Source organism: Euprymna scolopes, chromosome 8 (genome assembly GCF_053919585.1).
Source record: "Euprymna scolopes isolate OS-2025 chromosome 8, ASM5391958v1, whole genome shotgun sequence".
NCBI classification, from domain to species: Eukaryota; Metazoa; Mollusca; class Cephalopoda; order Sepiida; family Sepiolidae; genus Euprymna; species Euprymna scolopes.
The window spans coordinates 88,126,826-88,142,687 of NC_136489.1; the positions used below are offsets into that span (position 1 = coordinate 88,126,826).

Consider the following 15,862-nt stretch of genomic DNA (forward strand, 5'->3'; position numbering starts at 1 on the left):
AATTGCCCGCTAACTGGCCCTGATACCCCAACTGTTCTCCATAAACTAGCACAATACCACTCACCCAAACCAACGAAGTATGCTGTCCAAATTTAATCTTCCACTGAAGTCAGTTTTTCAAGACTCACATTACACGTCCATAATATCATTCTCACATCATTTTTGGTATATTTTGCAAATAACTATTCTATAAAGGATGCATCATATTTTACTAGTATATGAAACCCTCACAAGTTATACCCACCCCAAGTCAGAATGAACCTCGGAGTAATGGTGATTAAGGGGGAGGGTGACTGTACGCTCCATGAAACTCTCAAATCTATTTTTCAATCAGATTTAATGAAAAACCATTTCTAAAATGAACACTTATGCATTACACAAACAAAATACTAATGAAAGGTTTTGTTAAATCTTATTAAAAAAAATGACCCTATAAATAGAAAAGAATGATACTTTTTAATAGAGCTGCTAATCGGATACTGTGCTATCAATTTGGTTCTTTTATACAACAGAGATGCGTGAGAAAATTTATCTTTTCATTTGATTTAGGAGCTTAGATAAGTTATGATACGTGACTTTTGGATTTAATCCTTAATTCAAACCATGCCTTACTTTCTATTCGTCAATTCAAAAGCTCTGAAATTACTGTCTAGTTTCCTAGTGTCTCAATAAGTCAGCGGTTTTAATCTATTAATAGATTAAAAAATGGTTACGCTTCTAAACGAAAGAAAGATCATTTTTTTTTTGTTTTTTTTTCAATGCCGTCTTTTAGTTTAAAAAATTTTTTTTTAGTTTCGCCCCAAATAAGGTCTATTGCCACTGACGTACAAAGAGCTATGATGATTGGGATCAGATTTATATGGAGCAAACTGGATAGAAAGTTAAGTAGTAAGATGCTTGTTCACATTACATTTAAATTTCTGCGTGTTGATACGATCAAAGAAAGAAGGAACAGGAAAGGAAAAAAAGCAACCAAAATATGTATTATTTGGATCTATCGGACTACTGTACTCATCTCGAGTGTGATTTTCACAACGTTTTGGTCGCCGTAACCTCCAATCATCTTCAGGTGTAACTTGTTGAACTCGGGAATGTTTCTGTCGAACTCGGGAATTTGGTCGGAATTTTGAGTGGAACCCTTTATTTACTTCACTGAGGTAGCATGCTCTTGTTCCGTCAGCCTTGACTGGATTTTCGGTCGTCCACACTGAGGATTGAACCTTCAACCTTCAGAAGAATATCACTTTTTACAATTTATTTTCCAAGTACTCTAACCACAGAGTAAATATCTTCCGGAATCTAGGGACATCTTATAAAGTTTTTTTTTTTTTTTTTTTTTTTTTTTTTTCAAGTGATACAAAGTTTTAAAAATTTACTTTGCCATTCACGTGATTTAAACTTTTAATTGTTTCAACTACTGGGGTCTAGAATAACAATCTTAAAACCGAGCAAACAAACTCAGACTGTTTTACTCATACAAGAAAAGAGAGCAAGAGTAAGGGGGAGGAGAAAGAAGGGAAGGCGCAAGGCACATCTGTGATTTGTTATGTTTATGGATATTAGAGGCAGTAATGAGTGAAATTCTGATGATGACCAGACTCGAGTCTGTTAAAAATATTATGAAAAAATGTTGGAGGAGCCGCCTTACAAGGAATGCTCTCCCTGGCTGACTTGTTGAAAGACAGGCCACTTGCAGATAAGCCCCATTCAAAACAAGCCAGGCTTTGCAATTAGACGGATGGGCGTGAGGGGAAGGAAAAGTGATGGAAAATAATGAATGGGGAAAGAGGCAGTTTACGAACAAAAAACAGATTCAATCTTGTAAGAAAAAAATAGTGAAAAAGAATCCTTTGCTATGATACTCTGATTTTATATATATATATATATATATATATAAAGGAGAGAGAGAAAGTTTTGAAAATATATATGACAATTAAATTACACAGAATTTTACGCATTGCATACTCATGAGGATTCGTCAGACGATTGCATGGAATCGATGTTACATATGATACATCGTTTCCCTGCAATAGTGTGACGAATCATTTGGGCTAAGATCACAATGTGGTATCTGTTCTGATGCTATGCCCAAATTAATGTGTCGTTAGTCAATGTAAGGGGAAACCCTTCTATACTAAAACAATTTGTACTTTTGCCTATTTCCAGAGTGCCTCTTTTGGGGAAGCTCGTTTTTCTCCTCGCATTAAAAACGACCTTGTGTCACATTTTGCTTTCGTGGTGAAGCAAATAAATAGCAATAGTCTGGCGAATCCTCACGAGTATGAAACATGTAAAATTCTGTGTAGCTTAATGACCACATATATTTTCAAAACTTACTACCTAGCTCTACTACCGTATTGAGCACTGTTAGAGTAAATACTAAAAATAGATACACAAAATTTTATGTAGATTAATGAAATAATATAAATATATATAGGCTGTAAATAGGAGAACAGTAAAAAATAAATATAAAATAAAACTAAAAGCTTATATAGAGATAGTAATAAAAAGATTTTAATATTAAAGTTTTAGTAATATATCATTTTAATCTGCTGTAGAAGGAACAAAAATAAGGCTAGGCTGTACTTGAAAACTAATGAATATTTGATGGATTCATAAATATTGTAATTTATTGTGTGTATAAAGATCTGTTGATAATTCTCTCTCTCTGATCTGAACAAAACATCACAAATCAAAATTTCCAAAAGCCATGGTGTTCTCTGGAACATTCGTTATATCTTAAGCTTTCATCAAACATTTAGCTGATGATGATGATGATGATGTTGATGATGACTAATACCATACAATATTGTTGTGAAAAGTCAAGAAAAAGGCTGAAAATGAGGAGGAAGAGCACCTACCTGACTTCCAGTAGAAGGATGTAAAAATACTGGAACTTTGGAAGGCTTATTAGCCCCCAAATTCCAGAGAGCACCAACAGCCATAGCTTTAAAAAAAACCGATGGTAAACGGCTGTTGTGGTAACTCAAAATAATTTGCAAGGTTTATTAAAAAAGGCGGCAGGTGTTTGAAATTTGAGTAGACTCACTGTTGCTCGGCTTTCAAGGGAACATCAATAGTTACTGTCAGTGAGTAGCTATCAACAGTGACTTCTGTAAAACCTCCCAGTGAGTAACATTATGAATAAAAAATTAATATACTTACTGTCTGCCAAATCTGTAAGTTTAACCCGTGTGACATTTCTCGGCCCAACAAGTGCTTTCTTTAAGGTCTGACTGAAAGGACTTCCAAGTACTAAACGGAATTCTTCCTCGTTTTCATGGATGTGATCACCCATTAATTTGACTGTACACAACTTTTCTCTTTCACCTGAAAAGAAAAATAAATGAAAAAAAAAAAAAATATATGCTGTGTGTGTGTGTGTGTGTGTGTGTGAATTTGTTTTCTATGGACGTCAAAACGGCAGGAATAATACTTCTGAGAAATTTTACACAAATTTACTTTACATGCCTGGGAATGTTTTTAGGTATAATTTATATACGATTGCCTCCATTAATATCAAAAATCAATAACAAAAAAAAAAAAAAAAAATCAATAATATTTCTGATTATAGAAGGAAAGAAGCTATAATATGATAATAATACAGGAAAGAAGCTGTGTTATAACAATGTACTAAAATAGCGAATTGGCGAAGACCACTAATTCAACAAGTCAAATGAACTGGAACAAAGGAAGCAAAGAATAGATCAGACAAATCAAACGAACACACACCATGATAATATTTTTAGGGTCGATTGAGAATAGCAACATAATGTCTCTTAGAAAAGAGAGTTCAGAGAAGAAAGGGAGACAATCAACCAGATACTCTTCTTAACTTTATCAAGAACCTTCAAATGGGACAGAGATTCACACACACACACACACACACACACACACACACGCACATACACGCGCGCGCGTACTGGATACAAGGTCCGATAGTAGATCAGTAGAGATAGAGAATAGCCAAAGGCGTGAGAAAGTGTTTGAAACAAGTTTATGAAAGCAGAAAAACGTAATGGATCTAACGTATAAACTCTAAGAAAGATTTGATGAGAAAGAAGTTGCAAGAAGTCGACTTCTCCTCAATAAGAGAAACATCCATAAGAAGTTGCAAGAATGCTAAGATTTGAATCTGAGTGGCAATATTCCAGTGAGATGGAAAAAAAAACATATAAGTTACTAGATAACACGTGACCTCTTGGGTCAAGCGAATATTTTTTAAATAGAAATATTACGAAATATATAATTTCTTAACTTTAGCATTTATTGATAGAACAACAGTAGCCAGAATTTACGGCTGCTGCTGCTTTTAAAACGTACATGTTAACAGTTTTTTGCAACTACCATTAATCCTTTACACTGTTTCTTTCGTAACTAATCATTCATTCTTTATGACGTTATCCATTTTGAAGTGTATATACTTCTTTCAAGTGTGTTGTTAGAAGAAAGCAAATTAAGATGTCACTAGTAGTATATCCCATATAGTTCGATGCTATCACTTTCTACCATTTTTTTGTGGACAATGTCGTCTGTTCGTGATGTTATGTCATGTTGAGGAAGTCAAACAAGCAATTAAACGAAATAAAATATTCTAAGAGTTATCGATCAGTCTGGATCGACTGAGCGGCGTTTGTATGGATTTCGAATAAGAGTAAACTGACTTTTTAAAGTATGATCTGGATGTTAATGTAAACAGCGAAAGATGCCGAGTACTTATCAAATTAAAATGCTCGAGAAGCAGACGACAACTGTACTTTTAAATTGAGTAAATCTGACGGGCGGCCAATAATTAAAGAAAAGTAATCTTTCTTTAATTGAAAATGAATTTCATAGTTGTAGGACAAATGGTTAGATTATGGTTATGATTAGTTGTAAGGTTACTGGTACAACTTCCGAACCATTTTCCTTTAACCCAAACCTAATCATAATCCCAAAATAACCATAATCTAGTTGGATTTTTCATTTTTAAAAGTCGTATCTACCAAAAAGTACAACGAAAAAGCATCTGTAAAAATTGTTGTGACATTACTTGTGTTCTAAAGGCAAAAAACAAAACAAAAAAAACAAACTTTTTATCGGAAAAAATAAATAAATAAATAAACAATATCTTTTATCTTTCCAGTAAAAGAAAAAATTCTTTCATTAATTTTCTTTGTCAAAAAAAAAAAAAAAAAAATAGTCTTAAAAATAAACATACGATAATTTTTCTTTCAGTATATTTTATATCGTAAAAAACCGGCCTCGTTTTGATTTCAACGCTAGTTCGTTTTAATTCGGCTTTTTCCGACTGTTTACGTATCGGCATCGGTAAAAGTCAGTTGTAATCTATTTCAAAAGCTAGACCAATACTGACAGAGCTTTTTCATTTTAACATGACCCGAAAGTCCGAGTAAATAAATCCGTAACTCAGAATGTGTAAATTTTATAAGCAGATTCTTATAGTTTTTATATTTGCTTTGAGTTTTAACTCAACTTTCTATAAAGATTAGCAGATGTGAAAAGTGTTCGTTGGAAGAGCGGATATCCTCCAAACCCTTTAGTCAAAGAAAAAGATCAAAATTTCAAATATATATATCATCTATTCCGTCACTGAAGGAATATGAGAAATACAGCGTTCACCTTTAAATCACATTTCACTTAAAGCAAATGGTCATTCTATGATAATTAAATCTAAAATACATAAATTCATCTACAAACACCCAATCTCTCATATACTTCCTGCCTAAAAAAACAATCAAACAAATGCACTAAGATTCATCAACGCTCCTTCCGGTCATTATAAAAAAAAATACTACTTAATTGAGCCAATCCCTGGCTATAAAAACTCAATAAATTTCTTTTTATATTAAACAAAGGATTTTACCTTTTAATAGTCATCTATGAAGAAGTTACCAAACCTTGTTTGCAAAAACGAACAATGAGAAATGGTCTATTTAATAAACCATTTCTCGTGCTTTTTTATAAACTAGGTCGAGTCTCTTAATAAAAGCTTTATTTGGTTCATGCCCCTGAATACTTGTATTTTTTGTTTATAAATATTACTCTCTTACACAGGTTAGCGCGCAATCTTTTTTTACAAACATCTCGGAATAACTATACATAACTTCTGGTTTCATTGCATATAACTGCCACTAAAAATGTGTTAAAAGGACAGTTATTGTTAGCAGCCATTGAAAAACGGCCACACTTGCTATTCTGGGTGATATAGAATCAGTTTCCAGTGTTGCCGTGAAACGGCAGGTATCAAGGGACGATCAGCCTAATGCCTAATATTACTCGAAATAAAAATATTTGCTTTTACATACGTAATTCAGCACTCAGGCAATTTCTCTTATATTAAAAATATAGCATTACACTGTCCATATATTAAAAATATAGCATTACACTGTCCATATATATATATATATATATATATATATATATATATATATATATATATATAGGAGATTACCTCTGAGCTCCTAAGATGAGACAATTTTACCAAATATGGTTTTTCAACAATGATTTTATTTAGTATGAATTGTCTCCTCCTAGGAGCTCAGAGAAGGTACTCTTCTTTTAGAATGATTGCCACACCCACATGTATATATATTATTTATTTATTTACTTTATAAAAAAGTTATTTACATACATGTGTTTCCACATATCCACGGCTCAACAGTTTAGCTGACTGTACTAGGTCTCGAATCTTTGCTGATCATAGTCTTTTTAGTTAAACTGTAGTACCGTCAGCTATGCTGATGAGCTGTGGATACAGTGAAATAGATGTCTGTAGATAACTGTTTTATATATATATATATATATATATATATATATATATATATATATATATATAATTATTTTCTACTATAATAATTAAATACCTACAGACACTAGTGTTTCATCCTTTCGGGAATCTTCAGTGCAGGGTGTCACGATTACTATATATATATAGTGTGTGTTTTAAATAAGAACTTAATATTTATGTATATATGTATTATAAGGAAGGACGTGAAAACTAGCAACAGGTCTTAAAAGCTAACGAAATGTCCACGAGAGTACAGCAGTAGCCATTACACACACACACACACACACACACACACACACACACACACACACACACATATGTATGTATATATATAGTTTTCAGGTTCTCTCTTCAGCAAGTGTAAGGTGTCATCGCATGTTAGGTATCATCTGCATCCTGATTATCATCAATTACAAATTGGCATGTGATATGTTAATGTGCCTAAACCTGACTTTAACTGACAGATATGGTTACAAATCAACCATGACAAGAAGCCGAGCTGTCTTCAATGTGATTTGGAATGATTTATCAAACCATTTGAAGCCAGCGTGATAGGACGGTGTTCATTGGGTGGTGGCTGTTTCTTTTTAATGCATCTTATTCTGCTCATTCCTTGACCAAAAGTAACTTTTCTGTATATCATCTTATATATATATATATATATATACGATTGGGTGATAGCGGATGGAGTAGGCTTAAGGGAGTAGTTACTATATGTAGTCCATCCGCTATTACCAAATCCTACTAAAACCTCTTTCTAACATATTTAAAGTACCATAATTATCTAATAATCCCTTAGACAACCCTTTCTCCCCTTCCAATATATACCCTCTATAAAAATCCTCTAATATGCCTATTTCTAGATATGTCATCCTTATCTTGTAACCTAGCATCTCCCCTCTTCTTCAGATGGGAAGCATTAGGACTCGAAATGCCTGGCATAAAGATCTTTCATAAGCCCTACGTACTATATAGTATTCCCATGTTTCAAATTGATCAATAAATCTATATAGACCAGATGATATTTTTCTATTATCAATATATTTTCCTCGTATATCTTTATACTTCTTTGATTCCCCCCCTCTCTCTCTCTCTCTCTATATATATATATATATATATATATATATATATATATATATATATATATATATAAGGCTTTAACTGAAAAATATGATAAACACAAAATTCAAAATTGTTAAATTCTACACTCTGATCTCATTGTTTACATTATGAAATATCTGCCTGATAGCCTTGCTTTCAATTAATATAACTTTTTCTTCTAGTTCCAAATTTTTAGCGCCTAATTTCTCAATTTGAAGAAATTGGATACGAGGATTCAAACTCGCCATATATATAAACTATTAAAGACATCGAAAGTTCATAATATGCACCAAATGACCTGCCATTTATAAACAACCTTGACATTTTATTTAATATTCCTATGCAACAGTGTCCAGCAATCTCCTCCTCTTCCACGAAGGAAAAGTTAAGAGTCCGGTTCTTGATGGTCAGGATATCGAGTTCTCCATCCCCAAGAAACACTCTGGATGAGACAAAAATAAAAAATTGCCACAGTCGTAAAGGAAGTCTTTTTCTTCTGAATCAGGACAAAACATACTGTACACTTTGAATTATTTACTTCTTAAAAGAATATGACGATACAATTTTAACAAATTAGGCACAAGGCCCTCAAGAGTGTGGGATGTGTTGGTGGTTATCATCTATCTATACTACTCTTACCTAGATCCATTAGAAGTCCTAGCAATAGCATGTTTACACTATGCTCTACGCAAAACACTTCCATATGAGTAGCATTCACACATTGCTCTTAGCGTGGGAGGAAACATGTTTGATGAATGTACCGCTGCTTTTTGTATAGTGGTGCACTCACCCTTTGCTTTAGCGAAATCGTAAGACAACAACAGAGAATAGCAAATATCAAAGAGCGTTAGGGTGAAAAGGCACCTCCCTCTTTCTCCCCGCTTTTGAACAGGCAAGTGTCCAGGAAATCTGTCGTACTCTAAGTTGCCTTAATCTTCCTCATAAGGTAGAGCAAAGATACAAAAGGAAAATATATTGATAATAGAAAAATATATACTGGTCTGTATAGATTGATCAATTGGAAGCATGGGAAAACAATATTGTGTGTAGGGGTTATGAAAGCTCATTTTTTGCCAGGCATTTCGACACTTAATGCTCATATATGTGATCATTGTCAGGAGCCTAAGGGGAAATGCAATCTTGTGCAGCAGAGTGAAACATCTCTTCTCGGAAACAATAACTTTGGTTAGGTATACTAAAACAATACACAACAATCGTCTATGTTCATGACATTTTTCCTGGAGCTGTCACAGGGAGAAGGTCATGTTGATGATTCATTTTCCTGCTCTTAACCCAGAGTTTCGTGATGTACACACTCTGCAAGGAACTGCAGCATATTGGCAACAACATAGGCGAAGACTTTCTCAACAACATTAAGGAGGAATATTCTACAGTATTTGTTGCAACAGCTGTGCTCACCTTTATTCTTGTACAGAGTTTATTTTATTTATTTTAATTTAAAAAGTGAAAACTGTATATATATATATATATATATATATATATATATATATATATATATATATATATATATATATATATATATATATATATATTATAATAGAAAAATGCGAGCATGGAAAGTAATATGGTTAAGCTTAAACATGGAAAAGTAAAGGACTAGTTTTTAAAATTGGAAAAGAAAAGGACAAGATATGCTAGTAAAAATATAATAAATTTATAACTTAAAATAGTGCAACATTAAGAATTGATTATATAATGTTATGAACTGAATTTAAAAAAAAATCTTAACGCTGCAATATTTTAAGTTATAAATTTATTACATTTTTACTAGAATATCTTGTCCTTTTCTTTTCCAGTTTTAACAACTAGTCCTTTACTTTTCCATGTTTAAGCTTAACTATATTACTTTTCATACTCGCATTTTTCTATTGTAATACATGATTTTTTCAGGCTTCCAATAAATTCACTTGTTCTTTGTTTAATTTCAGTCTTATTTTTTACTCCCATAAACATAACATACACATGTACGGCATTCGTCTGCTTTCAATAAAATCCCCTCAATTATCTCATTTTCATGCTTTCATTCTCTGTTTCACTTGTCACTTCTCTTTTCGCGACAGCAGTGAATTGAAGCGACGTGGTTGCTATGGAAACCAGTCATATAAAGCGTCGCTCTCCCCCTTACATATTTTTACGATTTTGAACACCAGAAAATTCATCATAACTTTTGTTTTACTGAACGAAAATATAAAATCTTTTTTCGCAATATAGCTGAGAAGGTGATCAATAAACTGTAATAATTGTTTGAAATTTTGTCAAAAAATGAGTGGGCGGTGAAGCTTGAAAGTAGTTCTAAATGACTAAAACTGCCACTTAACCATATATTCAAACACTACCGTGTTTAAATTATATATATATATATATATATATATATATATATATATATATATATATATATATATATATATATATATATCTTTTAATGTATGTATACAATAATTTTTTTTTAATTGCCAGATCTATTATATATAATTTGTAAACAATTCAAAAACCACAAGTATATTTTAGCACATTCATATAATTTTATTTGTTATATGATAAATGATATGAATGTGCTATAAATATACTTGTGGTATTTGAATTGTGTACAAATTATATATATATATATCTATATATATTAGCAAAAATGGTAATACAAGGTTTAAGGCTCGGAGTAAACATACATAATGGTTTTAATTTATTCCAAGCTAATGCAGGGTATGTCTGATAGTATCCAATAATCCTTCTTCAAAAAATTGGAAAAGAGAGATATCTTTTACAATACTGGCTGTATGTTGGTAAGTGGAATCCAGCGATCACACCCACATCTTGCCTGCCTTTGGCTTAGATGAAGCAACCCAACGCATTACAATCATCAAGGGATTGGCAAGCTCGAAGTCCTAATGAAATTGTTCTTGCCTGTGTCTATGTTGGCGTGGGTGTCGCTTCAACGTTTTGTACTTATGAATGTGTTAAAACTTTTCAGACACTAATTTTAACCATTTTGTTATATAATGTGATAAGAAACCTTTCAAATATGCTTTAGAAGTAGGGTTATCATGTGGATCTCTTTAGACGTCATAGCATGATATATATATATATATATATATATATATATATATATATATATATATGCATATATATATATAATTGTTTTGTTACTTTTATTTATTAAATAACCAAATATTAATTTTATTTAAATATTTTAAAGATTTTTCAGTACATAAAATTTATACCATTAATAAAAATAGCAACAGATCTTATACTTAAAAATGATAAAAATCGTGCATGAAATCTGACAAGGCGTCGTAGTGGTAAAACGTTAGAGTGCCGATTGTGTTGTTGTGATTTCGATCCTCTGCCAGAAAATGTAGCCATGTTGCTGACGAGTGGTATCCAGAAACACATTTTTTGTTTTATATATCTTCTTAAGTATGTACAGACCGACTCGATTTGTTACTTAGCTGAGTCTGGAGAGCCCATCGTTATATCTAAGTGCTTCTCTCTATCGTTCCTTGTCCATAATTCATCATATCTAATTAAGGTTTTCCTTGCTAGTTTTATAATCTCTATTTCTAATTTAGCTACGTTTCTTTCATTTTCCACTAATTTCAGTGTTTTCTCGAACAGTTCATGAGTTATTGAAGAATAATATGAGTCAACATCAAACATATTGAATCTACTGTTCTGGTTTTTAGGAATTTTCTGGAACCAATCGATTACCTCTCAAAAGAAATCCAAAGGTTATGTTGTATTTTAGATTTTAAAGTGGGTGTAATCCTATCTAATATTTTTTTTACTAATATTACCTAAATCAGAAACACACGGAGCAATTAATCTAATGCTAGGTTTATTGTTGAAGTCAGGTTTGTGATCTTTAAACAAAATCAGAGAGTTAAGTGGTGTATATATTTCTATTTTACATTGAATGTTCATTTTTTTCACATATTTTTAATGCTAACAAATTTATTCTATAAAGATCCTTTTCCATGCTTTTTGTATTTTTTATTTAGTTCACCCAAAATAAGTTTATTATATGTTTCAAAGTCCATATTCTATATGTTCATCGTTTTATCTGCTGGAACTATAATATATAATTTTGTTGAATACCTTTCATTTTATTTTAGGGTTCAAGTATTTTTGCTTGTTTTAACTCTTAAACCCTTCACAAAGTTCAACATGTGCAATTCGAATTTTTCCAGTGACTGTAACTGTGGTGGGCATATCCTAGTTTCGATTTTGTACATTTTGCAGTAATTTATATTAATTTCCATCTGTATCTTTACCCTGTGTGGCGACGCTGGTCTTATTATTTTCATTTTTATTGTTCTTTTAATAAATTCATTCACTGTTTAGATTATATTCATTATGTTTATCTCATGTCTTGGTATTGCTATGTATTTTGGTGAAAATATGATTTTCTCTTTTAAAAACATTTTATTAGTATGTATTTCAGCTCACTTTAATATATATTTCTGTAGAAATATATTTTCTTATAATATATACAAATCCTTATTTAAGAAGCTCAATGTAATTATAGAGCAATATAGAGAATAAATGACAAAAACTATATTCCAAAATTCATGATGTACCCCATCTTATAATTTATTCCTTCAATTCTGTTGACTTGTACAATTCTTGACAGTACTGTTTCGTAGTGCAAAATCAATCACTTAATTATTATATCAATCAGTGAATCTATTATGCCCTTAACTCATCAGAAGAAATAGCAACAATCAATCCGTCAAAAGGAAATGAAGTGTGATTTGACATAATTAATATCCGAAAATTGGAAGAGATGCTGCATATATCTTTAATATGTTTCCATTATGCCATTTTGAATTTTATCAAACAAAGTCATTAAATCCAACTATTCGTACAAACAATAATTATTACTAATACTAATAATAATTATTAGTAAATTTATTAATTTTAATTTGTGTATAAATACTTATGAAAATTACATCAATAAATTATTCACTATTATACATGTTTGCATATACGACACTAAACTAAGCTAAAAAAAAAAACGATTGATCTTTATGGTTATCATAAATAATCAATTGATTTGAATTGAAAACCATACATATTTCAATTCTGTTGACTATTATAATCAAGCTTATTATTATTATCATTATGTGTGTGTGTGTGTGTGTTTTTGCATATAATTGAAGTTGATTTAAAATTAATGTTGCTGTGTTGTTCCTACCTGGCTCAAATCTAATGACAGAGGCATTAGTATTCGGTCGTTCATCAAAGTCCATCATTACCAATGCAGTCCCTTGTCGAGTGTAACAGCGAACTGTAGAACTATGGCTTAAGTCTCCACTGCGTTCGATGGTGGCAGAAACAGAGCCATCATTTTCATCTACCACAATCTCAGTCTCTTTGAACTGCATTAGTGGCACTAAAGAAAGAAAGATTAGAAAAATAAAAGAAAAAGCATATCAGAATTAGCACAGTTGTATAGAGATGATATATACGGCATGATCATTTTGATACATTAATTCTTGTTAGATCACCGAAGTTAAGCAACGTTGAACTTGGTCAGTACCAGGTGAGTGAACATTTGGGAATACCAGGCGCTGTATGTAGACTTTGATACCTCTCTATAAGAACTGTAAAAATCCTAAGTCATCATCTTCCCTGACTGGGATATGCATTCAATTGGGGATTGCTAGTCAACTTGATATTCCCATGAGACTTCCTTCTTTGGGGGGGGGGGAAGCAGGTTCAATCTGCTTAGCATGAATGTCGTTTTCGTTTTTTTTTATAGAAGCTCTTTCTGTCACTTGGTATGTTAGTCTGGCAGATATACACTTGGTTTTATCGCACTTAATTTTGAAATAGCATTTTGCATGCTAAACGTGCAGTTTGATTAGATTCGTCTAATCATTTTATACAGGGTGTTCAATATTTTCCATTACAACTTTCTATTATTATCTATATTATCTATATTTAGTGAATTTTCATGAAATTTTTATCTTTTTCAGATGTATAAAGTTTAACAAAGATTACTTTTGCCAATATGCCCTATGCTTTAGTGAAACCAATTGCCATTCAAATCCGGAAAGTCTGCAAGAGACATTGCAAAGACCTTAAATGTGAACCGAATGTTTGTGTGGAGAGAACTAAAGGTTTCGACTCAACTGATGAGATCAAGATATTTAGTCTATTTTGGAAAGTAAAGTCTCAGATTCCCTCCATACCAAGTTGGAAGCTCTGCAGAAGGAAAGGACAAAAATATCACAAAAACTCATTTGTAACTTGTGTAAAGCATTTGGGGCAGGTTATTCATGTACAGGGCCGTTACATTGAATAAAGTTTAGATATTTTGAATCTAATAATACAATATTGTATATAACTGACAAATAATAGTCTCTAGCTAGCCAAAATGAGCACAAGGCGAACGCATGTTAGTATGAAAACTAATTATCCTATATATCTAAACTTTAGACATCTTGACTCATAGGTTTTGTGTATTGCTTTTTACAATTAGGTCACCACTTATCAAGGCCAAAAGTCACTTGAGAATGAGCCGGAGTGATTGTCAGTTGAAAGATGGAAGTACTAACATTGGCCAAGATTACTCATGGTTTATGAGAAGAATTTCTTGACGTTGGGTATGAATACGGCCTAGTTGTAATCAGCAGGGAAGCAATCCCATAGTAATATGTTTTACATATGGGAAGCCCTTGTAAAGAAGTTCTCTCCAAGGAAATTCCTTTTGAGGTTAGGCATATGGAAGGATAAAGGAATATTTTTTTCCGATTGTGGTTGAAAGACGAGTTATTGCTGTGAATGTTATATAAGGAGGAACCATAAAATGCTTGGTAAGTGAAATTAAATCCGACTCATTGTTGTCCTCATATTTTATCTTATGGGTTGGGTTATTTCAGCTGTGTTTGTACATAGAATTCATGTATTTTTTTCCAAAACAAACATCTTTGTCATTTAAATATAGAGGCTCAACAATACATAATGTTAATCCAGTTGACAAGGGATAAAATATTTCAGAATTTTGTAAAAGCAAACAATTCTGCTTTTCTGGTTTGTTTAAAAGTCAAACCAATGAAAGATGGATTTCCAAAACAAGCCATTTTTTGTTAGCTTGGAGAAAAGAAAAAACCCTAGCAATAACAAATTCCATAACCACTCCCTCATCCATACAGGCAAAAAAAAAAAAAAAAAAAAAATCAAATGTGTAAAGAACTCACAGTCAGACGTAGAATCGTTGATTGATATTAGAGTTGTTCTTTGTGATCCGAGTTTGGCATTCATGGGCATTCTGAGAATCAGCTCAAATTCTTCGTTTCCTTCAACTTTGGGAAGATGGAGGTCATCAAGGATCACAACCTTGACTGACTGAACTGTGACACCAGGTTCAAAAGTTAGAATGTTGTTTACGGGAATGTAATCAATTCCAGCTGCAAAAAAAGAAAAATGTGTTAATTGTGATGATGATAAAAGCAAAACATAACTTGTTAATGACGATGATGATTATGGTATTCAAATATGAAATAAAACTTAAACATTGATTAAGGAAACTAGACACAAATACACATTTTGTAATAGTCTGCCTGTGTGTGATTATATGTGTCCACAACCAATTGTGGGCTAAGCAATGTGATTAGTGAATTTGCCACTGTCATTAGCGATAATGCAAAACCTTTGTAAAAATGAACAGAGCATTATTCGGTTGTTGATATTATTTATAAACAGTAAAAGTTCACCGACACATGCCTTCTGAAAATAGGACACATCATAGAAGAACAGACTGTCCATAAAATGAAAAAAAAATCTTTGCTGAAAATACTAAGTCGCTGTTATACAACAAAACAGTGGATATATATATGTATATATATATGTATATATATGTATATATATATATATGTATATATATATGTATATATATGTATGTATATATATGTATATATATATGTATGTATATATATGTATATATATATGTAT

General features: G+C 31.8%; 1 protein-coding gene across 1 annotated transcript in view; it reads right to left on the bottom strand.

Annotated features, from left to right (window-relative positions):
- LOC145283629 (FRAS1-related extracellular matrix protein 2-like) overlaps window positions 1-15,862 on the bottom strand; it is an 855,643-nt gene that overhangs the window by 24,472 nt on the left and 815,309 nt on the right. The window contains exons 10-12 of the mRNA XM_080132581.1: window positions 15,109-15,318; window positions 13,101-13,298; window positions 3,166-3,330 (exon numbers count right to left, since the gene is read on the bottom strand). Coding sequence (XP_079988707.1) covers window positions 3,166-3,330; window positions 13,101-13,298; window positions 15,109-15,318 — 573 coding nt within the window. The remainder of the gene's footprint in view (window positions 1-3,165; window positions 3,331-13,100; window positions 13,299-15,108; window positions 15,319-15,862) is intronic.